Genomic DNA, 13,952 nt, shown 5'->3' with positions numbered 1-13,952 from the left:
TGTGTGTGTGTGTCATCTTAACCGCACTTTTGTATTTGCACATTTGCACCTTTAGCATCGTCTCATTTTTCTTTGTCTCCGTCTTTTCAATGTTACTCTAAATACAGAATTAACTGTATATCTGTGCACTTGACACTGCGAAACAGGTCATGAGAAGTGAGTCCGGAAACATACTATAGTCAGCCCAAGTGTGATAATAGACTTCTGGTAAAACAGGAAGCCTAAATGGCTGACCTCATCTCATATCTAGAGAATTTGTTGAATTACTCCTTTTGCTGGTTTGAAGAGTTCAAAATAAGACACAGATGCTTCATATAGTTAAGTTGTTTTTTGTATAATTTTTTATTCAAGTTGTTTTTTGAAATTCTAAATATTATAAAATAGTGGCAAAAAAAGACATTTAATAAAACATTTAAATGTTTACAAAATATACTCCTTGATATCCAAACACTTTACTTAAATTGTCTCTGTTGCATTTAATAATTTTTCCATTCCAAATTATTGTTTTAATAGTTAAGTCAGATCATGGGTCACACTATGGCCATTAAGAGTAAATAAAATTATAAGTTTCAAAAATGAAGAGCAAATGAAATAGTTCCTTACAATGCAAAACTGAATATAATTAACTTTTGCAGAGCATGGCACAGTTTATGAATATATATTAATTACATATGTGACCAAAAAAGCAGCATCCCGTATGTTTCACATTGTAAAAAAAAAAAAAAAAAAAAGCACATGAGATGTTATGCAGCGCTCTACGCAATAATGTTGTCCTCTTTCAAATCCTGTGAAGAAAGCCAATCTATTTTCTGAGGTGAGACATAATCGGTGTAATCAATGTCTCCACTGGACTCCATCCAAGTCGATGCTTCCACTTCATTCGTGTTGACTTCCTGCTCTGGACCATCTCCCATCCACTGCTGATCCATGTTGAGAAAAGGGGCCAAGGTGTCTGAGTTACCTGAACCCTCTCCTGACTGCTCCTCGATCTCAGGAGTGGCTTCCTCTACTGGGACACTGTTGAATACAAAAGCTCAAAGTCATTCAAGAGCGCTCCAACATCCTCTCAGCCCTTCCTGCCATTTTGTTGAGAAATTAAGTTCATTACAGATTTTTTTTTTACATTTTCAGCTTTCAGTGAATAATGTTGCAGTTTGAGCAATGAAAAACATCTACTCAAAAGAGTTATTCTCTATATAAGTAGGCCCTGTTTCTGAACTCCCTGAAATGCTTCGCTTGTAGTCTTAAAGGTGCTATATGTAACATTTTCACTCTACTAAAGCATAAAAATACCATAAAATGTTTGCAGGTATGAAAACATGCAGTGTTCACATACTCGGTTCTCTGAAAAACACTTCTACAGCCAGTATTTACTTTGAAATGTGTGTTCCTTGTTGTAATGTCTGTTTTTGTTTTGGTCTGTGTGATCTCGCCCACTGCCAGTTCACCCAATAGTATTTCAACACCCTGGGATGCCAGTTGGCAGGAAACACAGTGTATTGCAGCCAGCAAACAAACTGGGTCAGAAATTGCAGATTCTACCCAACCCAAAAATCCTCGGTATCCATCTAAAAATCTCTATGAACGAGAGCATATTAAAATCCGGATAAATCAACTCATCATCTTACAGTGTGTAGCACTCCTCGGCTTTCATTGTCAATTGTGCTCGTTCCTGTTGCGTGTCCTCAAACTGTAAACCCAAGTGTTGAGTCAGGAGGTGGGGGTGGGTAAAACAACAATCTGCGATATTTTGAATTTGGACTGCAGTACCTATTTCAACCACTAGCTGTCATTCATTTAAGTTTTCCTCCAGGAACATCTTTCACATTTTCCTCATTCAAATAATTTCCTTGAAATATGCAAAAGGGGGAAGGGTGGCTGATTGAGTTGCCTCAGGAGTATGTTGAAAGCTGCGGTTACAGTAAAGGGTGGGACATTTCTGAAACACACTTGAAGCAGTTGACCAATCACAACAATCAGAGCACATTGGTGGGCATCAGGGTAGTGTTGACGTGCGGTCCGGGCTACCCCATGTGTGTGTGTATGTATCCGTGCTTGCGTGCAGGCACGTGAGCCTGCGAAATGATTCTGGGTCAGAGACAGAAGCGGTAGGATGTGTGTTTGGACGAACGACTGAAAACTCTGAAATATCGTACATTATGGGATTGTTTTCATTATTGATCATACATAGTACAGAGGTCAAAATTATCGTACAAATACGATAATTATCGTACATCTGGCAACACTGGAGGTGCTGCAACAAAGTGAAATATGTGGAAAAATAATGTGTTTTGAACATTATAGCATACAAAAAATTCTACTAGACCCCAAAAACAAAATCATGACTTTGTAAAAGGGCAGGGCATATTCTAGCCTCTTTAATCATCCCGCTCACCTCCACACTAGACTTGGTCAACATAAAACAGAAGTTGCAATAGAATTGCCTTCCAGATTGTGACATACATTCATGTGAAATGGCTTTTTGAACCGAATGTAGGCAGTGACTTAATTTTGATTACAGATTATGTGGGCATATGAATGTTTTAGAAACTATAATGTGCTCAGATAAAATGTAAAAAAAAAAGTAAAAAAAAAAAGATTTGCCCATTTTTATTTCATGGTGACTTTCAAAATGTCTCAAAATTTATTTTTTGTCGTCTTTTTATATGTGAAACATTTATATGTGGACATTGTGTTTCTAAGTATGTGTAACGAAGATATTGTGAACTTACAATTCAACCAAACAGTGAGTGAATAACAGGAACATTATTTTACTTTTTCAACATTCTATTTATCTCGTTGATCTGTAAGATATCATGTTTTCAGGTGAAGATTGTGAAAAATTGTGAGGAGATACAGCTTCCGTGACATCAGAATGATTGACTCGTGGAAGGAAGTGATTCAGCATGAGAAATGCTGAGTAGAAAAAGATACAATTTAGGAACAAATTTGATCTAAATAATTAAATAAAAAACACTGATGTAACATTGATTTCAATTAGACCATATTCTCATATTGTGTAACTAGCAAAATCAGAACACACAAAAACATTTGACACACTTTAGCAAGTGCCTTTTCCAGTTATATAACACAAAAATTGTAGTTCTAGCATAAAGAGCACTAAAAGGTGTATTTGACAGTGACAAAACCTTACAGAAAATATCTCATCCTTATGAATATATATATTTCAGTGAAAAGACACAGTCTACTACTTTCCTAGCACTGCCAGGTAAACGATAACATAGATTTGAATCATGTGGTGAAGCGTCACATTCAAGCAATATAAGCCACTCTGGAAATGCCCCTGACGTTGAACAACATCAGCATATTTTGGTGAAAATGTTTCCAAGAAACAAAATTCAGTAAAACTTATTGATTTCTTTCATTTCTTAACCAGCAGTCAGTACTTCCTGTAGGTTGCAAAATGCCTCTCATAACACTTTAGCTTCCACTGCAGATAGTATTGAAATTATTGATGAATGATTAAGCAGTAAGATGACTCCAGCGGTCCCATTCATGATCATGAATATTGGTTGTGAAAATGCTATACATCATTTTTCCAAGAAAATATCTGGGATTCAGGTATGACAGGAGGGATAGTGGGTGATAGATTTTCTGCAAACTAAACAAACTAAATCTAATCAAATTTCTACAGTTTGCAGTAGTGAAATGCATAATGTTGCAATACAATACATTTCCTAAACCCTTTAGTTTTCATTAATCTAGACTTAAATAAACATGTCAAAGTAAGCGAACAGAATAAACAGGCAACTTACATGAGTTTGGCATCAGAAGGTGGAAGTCGAGTTCTTAGCCCTAACAGGGGCACCCAAGGACCCTTCTGTGTGATACAGTTTGCGTTCTTTTCATCCGGGTTGCATTTCACCCACATATGCCTGCCTCTGGCGGGGGCTCCTGTGTTCAGGGATAATACAGAATGGCAGATGAGGGGCTTGTCAGACATTCACAAACTCCTCGGGCATGATATTGTAATAATGAACTGACCAGTGTGTTTTATTTATGTATTTTGTCATTAATTTGTGAACACAAATTGTATTTATTTATTTATTATGTGTTTACTATATGTGTTTTAAGAAGCTTATTTTATTTTTTATGTATTAATTTATGTAGCCTACCTATTTTATTATTATTAGCCTATGTATTTGTTTATTATGTGTTTTTATTGTGTATAATAAATAAATCCCCCTGAAAAACAGCCTATTGCACAATATGGCACAATTTCACAAAATAAAACTATTTCCTACTCTTTTTAGTGAATCAAAATCAAGCCGCGCGTTACAATGCAGCCAGTTTGCTGAACGAATGATTCTAATGTGCCGGTTCTTTTTAGTGAATCAAAACCAAGCTTCGCGTTACAATGTAGTCAGTTCTCCGAACGCATAATTCTAATGAGCCGGTTCTTTTCAGTGAATCAAAATCATAGATTGCGACCATCGGCAACGGGTTGCTGAGTTCATTGTAAGCAACAGGATTGTTTTTCCAAACATTTCTTAATAAAACTACTAAAAGATTAATTGATAGAACCGTTAAACTCGATTCGGAATCGAAGACTAAGTAAATTCATTATTAGTAGCAGGCCTATATAAAATATTTTATAATTAGGCTAGCCTACTATTTAATGGTAACGTTATATGGACAAATTCAGTATTAGCGTGAAAACTCTAACGTTAACTTACTTATAGGCTAGTGAATTAATTAAATTAAATTAAATTAAATTAAATTAAATTGACACATTTCCTAATGTAAAACCCTACGCAGGAATAGCAGTAAAACAAGTAACCCCTAATTGTGTAAGAGATGGGTTTATTTTTCAGTATAACCATGGATGATTTGACAATCGTGGCTGAGAAGTGACTCTTTTTTTATATTTTATTTTTCATAACAATATCTTGCGAACTTTTCATGAAGATACGCAGTTTGTAGGCTAACCCAGAAACACCTTCCGTGATGAGTTTACTATCATCTAACGTTAGGCTACTTTAAGACCTGATCTTAGAATGCTTAAATGATCAACTTACCTTGTCCACTGTCCCCAAAAAGGCATATTATTGCCAGTGCCAAAGTTATTTTGTGGTAAAACCTCATCCTATTGTTCCTGCAAAACAGAAGATGCGAAAGAAAATGTCTTCAAATGAACTTCAGACAAAAACTTCTCCCAGTTCAATATGCTATGTAAAAGACCCTGCCCCTGTCTGCGTCATTGTTTCCTTAAATCAGCCCACAACTCGCTTTGGCAAGGTTTCTCAATTTTAACTATTACTAATCTACAAACCGTATCCAACCGTCGTTTTAAATATACACAATAGGAATGTCAAAACAAGTCAGATTAAAACTAAACAAAAATATGAAAACGTCAGTTCCAATGAGAGAACAACAATAAACTCACTGTTTTTGATTTACAGCCGAAAGAAAAATGTTTTAGAACTTGTTATGTGTCCATCATACATGGTAGTCTATTGGTAAACTCCAGTGGGTGACAAAAATAGGCTAGTGGGCCACTAGACAATTACATTTTGTTTTTTAAGTTTTATAACTGAACTGCTGTCAGGGGATGTTCATTTAACAATAGCTAAACATACAGTAGCCTATCTATATTTGTGTTCAGCAAGTGGGACATCAGCTGAAGTAGGGAAAAAACACTTGAATAAAACTGCTGTCACACTTACTATTTGTAAAAAAAACCTTACTTCCTATGTAAATAAATAAATTATTTCAAGTGAAATCCAGGCTACATAACTGTGCTCCATTATAAATCACTATTCTGATAGTTAAGTGTCAGGCCTAGACTTAATCTAGAAATCATCTAACATCCTGGAAGTCACTGTCTCATATCATGGACACTGTCAGTTTCTGTAATTAAAATATATAGGCTTTATATATTTATATATATACATTTTTGTTGTTGTTGCAACATGTCTGGGAGTGGATTTTGAGCAATATTAACTCACAGAATATTATTAACAAGGTTAAGGTTAAATTCTGCACCATCACCCATAATATTTCCAACTAAGACCTAACTTTTCTGGGAATGGGTTGGTGAAGTCATTTCCAATAGATTCATTAAAATAACATGAATGTTAAATGATACAATAGCCACAAATAAAACACAATGACAACATTAAAAAAGACAGATGAAAAAGTAAAGAGTTACTTGATGGAGACATACATGTTTTTGGATGATATCATTCTATTGTAATATATTTTTAATAATGTGTATTGCTATCCACATGGTGACAAATGAACCAATTTAAACTGCTATCTAACAAAAACAAATTCCCTTTTTGATAAAAAGGGGGATGGATATGTTATTATAAATACGTACATCTTAGTACAATAATGTGATACAGTGAAAAGACTGTATGTGGAGCAGTTTTGTGCTCAGCCTGAATGTGTCAACATGTTGATACAAAGCTGTCATAGCTTGCAGGAAGCGGTTTTGCTCATGCAGGAAATGACAAGGGTTTCTCCTTTTAGCATACAATATGGCAAGACAGAGAGGAGTTTTCCATTGCATGCATAAGCAAAAGGAAAGTGTGGGAAATTTGGTATTATTACAAAGAATATTCTAAGTGCTGAATACTGGGAAGTTTGTTAGATTTTTAGATGTTTGTTTTTTGGTACATTCTTAAGGATGATTATTTTAAGAACACTGATTAGTAATTCAAGGCTTGACGACTAACTAATTAATAATGTTCCATCTAATATATGGAAGTTACTTGACATCGGATTCAGAAAATATAGAAAGTACCATGTAAAACATCAGAGATGCAGTTATAGATGAAAGTGTTTCACAACAACCTCCAAATTTTAAACGGCACTAAGATGGATTACATTGTTTGGTGTCAGTAAAATACTTGACTAAGTTCAGGGTCTGAAGTTTGTTTGTCTCTCAGACTGAAGATGACGGAGAGACTGTCCCAAACACACAAGTCACAGGACATTTACTCATATTTCAAGTATAATGATCAGATGCAATACCTCAAGCACAAGAGTGTATAATTTTGGCTTGGTAGTGCTTTTTGCGGATTGTGCAATATTTTCTCCTCGCAGAGACTTGACTAAAACATGTAATGATGATGGTTACATCTTATTGCCTTTGGGAAAAACCTGCACTCTTGGCATTTGCTCTTCTTTATAGTTACTCAAGATGAAACTATGACACCATTTCGTGTATTTCTTCTTCTTGATTGACATAGCAAGCTAGCAAGTTTCTTTGATTTAACTCAAATCAAACTTTTCTTTTAATTGATCACTAACTAAATTATTATTATAGACACCAAAACATTGGATATCCAATTAAAAAAACAGAAAATAACTTCAATAAACTTTTTTTTTAAAAATCCGAGTAGCTACACTTTAACTGTTGGTATCAAATTGCATCTCAGAGTAAAACTTGGCACACACCCATAGTCAGTTATATATGTGCACCAACTATTTGGGTATTTATTTGATATTGGTTATTTGTTTTGAATATAAAATAAATAGAATACAAAAAAAGGGAAATATTTGACTGAAAACTGAAATATTTTGAGAAGGAAATGCAATAAGTTTGGGTTATACTTTGCGGGTCAACCGTTGGTTACATATTCAACAAGTTCAACTTTCTGTTGAAAACAACCGTTAATTACACAACTGACTCTTTCACAGTATGATTATCCCCAAACAAGAACCACATCCTTGATTAAAAAAAAATGAACGAATTAGATGTACATCTAACTTGACTGCAAAGAAATTCTCACCATCCTAATTTTGCTGCACAAACTCAATTAAATGTTAAATGGCCCTGTACTTTCAGGTACTTTCCTCTTTGCATTCAGCTAGATAATTTGCCAGATATAAATTGCACAACCTTGGCTTCAACTGAACTAAGCCAATTTTTGTGTATTTTTGTGACAGAATAAGACAAACTAAAGAACTTTTTTTGGCTTGTTTATTGGCATAAAATGCTTTAATATTAGTACAGTTATATCTTTCATATTGGGCTTGCTAAACATACCAATCACAATATTTAAAAAAAAAAAAAAAATTCACAGAATGAAATAAAATTTTACGTAGTACTTTGAAAATAAATTAATGTCTGTAAATCATGCAGTTACATCAGTTCACATCAACGTTTGCAAAGGCGGTCCTGTGAAGGCTCATTAGATACATTTATGTGTGGCATGGAACAAGAAGTAGTGTGTAGTAGTCAGTTGTTTATATTTATGCGAGGTGCCACGAATAGCGTGTTTTCAACAGCGTGTTAGTTGGAGGAGGCCATTGTGGATTTGATTCTGTTGATCTTCAGAGGAAGCAGGGAGGCCATCTCCACACTCAGCTCTAGCTCGGTTTCAACTGCATTCTTGGCTTCTGGATTCTCCTCGCAGTATTGCACTACGAACTTGTACGACTCCAGCGAGAGGCTGAGATTCTCCAGTTGAGAAGCCGGGTTACTGGAAATAAGCTTGGACTGTAATCTGGCGACACGGAATTTGGCCACCAACACCGGCCTCAGCAGGTCATCCTCGAGCTTTTGAGGAAACTTTCCCTCTGGTGAGCGGACGGAGTCGAGGAACATCTGATAATACTTAGTAGAGGAGGAACACAAGAGGTTAAACTTCTTTATGGTGTGCACGTCTGGCTGATCCTGCTTGTCGGCCACAGCTAGCTTCAGGTCCATCATCTCATAATAGGTTTCTGCAAGTTCAAACTGCAGCTGCCGGCAGATTAACAAATAGTACTGAGCATTCAAATCCTTGCAGATTGGCTCCAGCATGTCGACGCGACGTTTGTGCATCTTACAGCGCCGTTCCAGGTCCTCTTCAAAGAAGGCCAGGACCTTGAAGAGAGCGCTATGGTCCTGCAAGATCTCAATGTGATCTGTCACGTGACCATCCATTTCAAAATACTCTTTGGCTTGAGCTACGTAGCCTTGACCCACCAGGAAGATGCCACGTGCTTCTTCAAAGTCCAGCGGAAGCATGCTGCTTACTTTCTCTTCCAGGCTGCAAATAGAGTCGAAAGTATCGCTTGAACCAAAAAGGATGGCACTCTTTCTTCCCTTCTCTTTCTCTTCCTCTTCATTCCGACGTGCTCTTTTCAGTTCTTCCTGGCGATCTGAGTCTAGTTCGCCGACATTATCCTGTGCAGCAATGGAAATTTCTCAGATAAGTCAATTTGTGTACATAAGCTCTTGAAATGTAAAAAGAAAAAGGATGGCTACCTCAAGAAGTTTTTTCGCATCTTGCAGCAGATTAAGGCAATATTTGATCCAACATCTAGCAATTTCGGCTCGCTTCTGCAGCAGCTCTTCACGTTTTTCAAATTCAGCCTCACCTTTGGGAAAATTAATAATAATTTATTGTAAATTATCATATACTTTAATTCAGACCAATGTGTAAACATTTTAAATAAAATTCAAAGTTCTGTCATGAAACTCTAGATGGAGCAGGTTGATAGGTCCTTAACTCAATTGCTTGCAATCACTTCTTTTTCTATAGGGCACAGCTGATTAGTTCCTATCAGTAGCCAATGAGCTTGCAGCTCAACCTTCAAATACTTGGGTAGCATTGCCTTAGCAGTGCAGCATTCTTTCAGAAACCCTTCATCTTCCCCAGCTCCACCTGTATAGATTTGCTACAGGTTATTCATGTACGCTATATTGTACAGTAGCAGCATGTCTTACTGCTCACAGCAGTGTGTCGTGTATGCATTGGCAGTAGCCTGTACTCGCCAAGACCAAACAAATCAACATTGTCATACCCATTACCATACCAAACACTCCGAGAGTTGTCATGACAGAACTAAAGTGTTGTAAGAAATAATTACAGCAGAAAAATACTTTATTTGGAGTCGTTTCTTATGCTCACCTAGGGTGCATTTATTTGATCAAAAATACAGTAAAAACAGTAGTATTGTGAAATACTATTACAATTTAAAATTTAATATATTTTAAAATGTAATTTATTCCTGTGATGGCAAAGCTGAATTTTCAGCATCATTACTCCAGTCTTCATGGTCTCATTCTGATATGCTGATTTGTTGCTCAAGAAACATTTCTTATAACCATCAATGTTGGAAACATTTCTTATAACCATCAATGTTGAAAACAGTTGTGCCGCTTAGAGGAAACCCAAACCATGAAACTTTTTTTTTCGGGATTGTCTAAAGGATAGAAAGTTGAAAAGAACAGAATTTATCAAATATAAATATTTTGTAACAAATTTGTCACATTTAATTAATTGAATCCATCTTTACTAAATTTTTTTTTTCTTAAAAAAAAAAAAAGTACTGACCCCAAACTATTGAATGGTAGTTTACATAATTCATTGGCTCAGTGTTTGTGCACACCATTAGTCTCATGCTTCAAATGCAGCATTTTTAACACTTTTATACATCTTCAACTTTCAAAGATGTTTAGTAGATATAACCTTTTTTGTCTCTGAACAAAATTAAGAGTTAACTTTAAGTTAGAGTTTCTGTGTAGTTGCTCAAAGACTCTCTTGCTAAATATCACAGTGTGTAGGTTTGTACAACCTCCGGATCTCATGCAATGTAAAACAACTGACAAGCATGAATGTTACATTAACAGACAGATTGTGATAAATACCATTGTTTCGGTTGTATTATGATTGGCAAATTGAAATTCTGGGCCGAAGACAAAACCGAAAATTCAAGATGCACTTGGCTGAAAAAGCTTTTTAAAAATTATTTATTTATTATTTTAAAAGAGCTTTTTTGTATAAGTGTATTAATATTAGACTTTTGAATGGAATTCAATAAGCCAATAAAATAAAATAACCACACTGTAAAATTGAACAGGAAATATATTAATATTAAATATCAATGTATTATTCTTTCTTCAGTTCTATGTAACAGAATTTATTTTTGACCAATTATCCAAATAATGTATAATCGTAAAAAGCTATTTATCAGGGCATGTGAGATCAGTTTAGTGGGGAGCGGATCAGTAGCGTAATTTTTAGCACAGCAAGGCTATTGCAAACAGAAACAATTATACTACCACATAGAAATTTCTTGTCGGAGTGCTATTTGGTTTTTTTTTTCTCCTATGATTTGAGTGGAGCGTTCGCATGGGGTGTGAGCAACTGAGCTCCGCATGTGCATAGAGCGCAATATTGAGCGGAGCGTCACACTGTGCAGTGATAACGGCTAGAGCGAGAGAGTGCGAACACTGAGCGCTGAACACTGAAGGGGGGGGCAGCTTATATTTTCAGCTGTTTGTCTCTTTCGGCCAAAACCCCGAAAATGCCATTTTCACATGATAATTTTCGGCGGCCGAAATTTTAGTGCATCCCTAAATGGAAATGCAGAGAAATACACAATATCCAACAATATACAAGATTGAACAGTCAAACACCATGCAGAAACCCACTTTCTTTGGCAGCTGCCTCTGAGGGGATTTCTCCAGCAAGGGTAGCAATGACACTAGCCGCAGCCAAACAGTGACGAGCCTCCATGTACCGTGTCTGTAATAAAGAGACAAGAGAGACATACCACATATATACAGTGAATTCCTCTGGCCTTAACCACAGTCAAGATAATGCACCAAAAAAAGTGAAAATAACTTATGGTTGAAGGACAAACAATGAAAGAAATCCTCTGAGCTTGATCATAAACTCAATGGACTACACACTCTATCTTGTACTTGTTAATCACTGCAATGGTTACTTTACCTTGGTGATATAGTACTGTGACAGCGTGGCTGCATTAATGGCCCACTCGAGCGGCACAAAATGCTTGTACTCCAGCTGCCTCTGTAGTGTACTGTGACAGTACTGTCCAGCTCTCTCATACTGCTGCAGATTCTTGTACACTTGAGCCAAGTAATACAGTGTGTGCGTATAAGCCATTTCAAACCTGTTGGCACATAAGGGGATAGAGTGGAGCTAAAACATTTCTGGAACCACAATAATATTTTATAAAGCGGGGTAGGGATATTACCTTCTTGTCTTCTCTTGTTGGGATAATTCTTCTCCCTCTGGCACAAAAAAGTCTTGAAGATCCAGTGGTGGCTGACCATCCTAATATGCATAAAGGGAACAAATGTCAGCCCAAAACATCATCGTGTTTTATTAGTAGTTTGTCGAGACTTCAAGAAAGAGAGACAGAGTTTAAATAGATTCTATTATAATTTAAAAAATCTTTGCAAATGCTGTAAACTATATGAGGAGCCCTTAATTACACATTACTATAATATTAAAAGTTACAGTTACCAACAGAGCCCAAATTATCAAATTGAGTTGCGGTTTATTTTTAGATATAATAATCAACACTCAAAAAAAGTACTGTAAAAGTACTGTAATAAGCAGAAAATGTCTTCAGGATTACTTGTAATAAGCTACAGGCATGGGAGTGACTCTATACCATGCCATTTTGTAATATAGTGTGAGTAGTGTTCATACTGAAAATTCCAAAAACTGAAATATGCATTAATTAAACGGAAAAAAAAAGAAAAGAATAGTGTAATGTTGTTGCCCCCTTTTTTACGTTTATGGAGGGGGAGGGACCATCAGACTCTGATATTAGATGAAAAAAATAATGTTATAAAATTCAAACACTACACGGTTGAGTAGTACACATCATGTCCTTTAGGACAAAACTCACGTGTTTTTTAATTAAAAAGCAAACTATCAGACCATGCAAAAAGGACACGTCACAATGACGTCACCCGGAACTCGCACATTATGCCCAAAGAGAGTTGTTTTTGCCAGCCAAATCCGTACGGTACCACACACACCTCTTTCATGTAGAGCAAATACATTGATTCAGCAATCTCCAGAAATCCTTGAGCCTTTTCAATCTCATCTCTTCCCGCCCACAAAATGCCGAGCTGATTCTGTCAAAAAAACATAATAACGTTACGCATCAGAATACACCATTGCGCAGAAGTCAAAGAGTAAGCTACACTGCACATTTAGTCAACTATATGAAACTTATAGAAGGAAATACTCGGATACGCAGTGTATATTTACCCGGGCCTGTATAAACAGCGAGACGTTCTCTCGTGTTGTTGTGCACTTGTCAATGAGTTTCATGCAGGTCATCAGATGCTCCTCTCCAGCTGAGAGCTCCTCAGTCTCTATGTGGTTTACGCCGAGATGGTACTGCACCACCGCGAGCCTCGCTACTCGCAGACCGGCTGGAGAGTCTCCGGCATACGCTTTCCCATAACCATTCCCCGGTTCTCCAGCATCCACCGTCTGACTGGACTCACTAACGTTATCCGCTCCATTGTCAAACTCGCCCTCCTCCTCGATTTGATTTTTTTTCAAAGAACAGTGGATTTCCTTCAACAGATCTCTAGCTTTGTATTTTGATCGGAAAGGGTTATTCTCAGGGTCTTTTTTCGACTCTATTTCGGAGAGTTCATGGGCCAGGCGAAATTTCTCGCACACCGCCCTCCACTCAGCGCTTTGGTTGTCAGCCATGTTTCCCCCGAGCTATGACAAGTGTTCACCAGTAGAGGTCAGCGATGAAGCTGATACAACGCACTGGTTCTAGTAGTCGTCACCATGAAATCATAAGTGAACAATTCTTTTTTTAAAAAGGGTTATTTCACTCAAAAAAGAAAAGTATTCCTTAATTTACTCACGCTCAAGCCATCCTAGGTATACCTATATTACTTTTTTCTTTCAGCCAAACAGAAGCATGCGTTTTTTAAAGAAAAATAACCATATTTATAAATGTATAATAACTTTCTTCTGGACAGTAACGGCCTATGCAAGTCAAATTCCGGCGGAAGAGTGAACTCTGACCCGATGTAGGAATAGTGTACGCTTAGGTGAGAGTAGACTAGACGCCTCTCACAGTTCAAACAAATAGGGCAGGGCAAAAAGCTCCTCTTCTTTTAAAAGGAAATCCTTCGAACATTTCTCTTTAAAAATTCTCGTCTTGACTTAGACTTCCAATTCGTGACTGGTGTTTTGTTT

General features: G+C 36.6%; 3 protein-coding genes across 3 annotated transcripts in view; 1 reads left to right on the top strand and 2 right to left on the bottom strand.

The window, feature by feature from the left end:
- pik3ap1 (phosphoinositide-3-kinase adaptor protein 1) overlaps window positions 1–13,952 on the top strand; it is a 64,239-nt gene that overhangs the window by 27,516 nt on the left and 22,771 nt on the right. The window lies entirely within an intron of this gene.
- srgn (serglycin) lies at window positions 319–5,210 on the bottom strand. Its single transcript, XM_077237139.1, has 3 exons — window positions 5,040–5,210; window positions 3,777–3,915; window positions 319–1,017 (listed from the first exon to the last, which is right to left on the bottom strand). The coding sequence occupies exons 1-3, from the start codon at window positions 5,104–5,106 to the stop codon at window positions 756–758; spliced, it is 468 nt and encodes a 155-aa protein (XP_077093254.1). The 5' UTR covers window positions 5,107–5,210; the 3' UTR covers window positions 319–755.
- Window positions 7,992–13,508, bottom strand: kifbp (kinesin family binding protein). Its single transcript, XM_077237138.1, has 7 exons — window positions 12,996–13,508; window positions 12,761–12,859; window positions 11,965–12,044; window positions 11,697–11,880; window positions 11,396–11,489; window positions 9,224–9,336; window positions 7,992–9,142 (listed from the first exon to the last, which is right to left on the bottom strand). Exons 1-7 carry the CDS (start codon window positions 13,449–13,451, stop codon window positions 8,264–8,266), a joined length of 1,905 nt encoding a protein of 634 aa, XP_077093253.1. The 5' UTR covers window positions 13,452–13,508; the 3' UTR covers window positions 7,992–8,263.

The sequence above is a fragment of the Siphateles boraxobius genome, unplaced genomic scaffold (assembly GCF_051911475.1).
Source record: "Siphateles boraxobius isolate OS27281-9 unplaced genomic scaffold, OSU_SipBor_1 20, whole genome shotgun sequence".
Taxonomy (NCBI): domain Eukaryota; kingdom Metazoa; phylum Chordata; class Actinopteri; order Cypriniformes; family Leuciscidae; genus Siphateles; species Siphateles boraxobius.
Note: the sequence above shows the minus strand (reverse complement) of the source record. Positions and strands in the feature narration are given on the sequence as shown.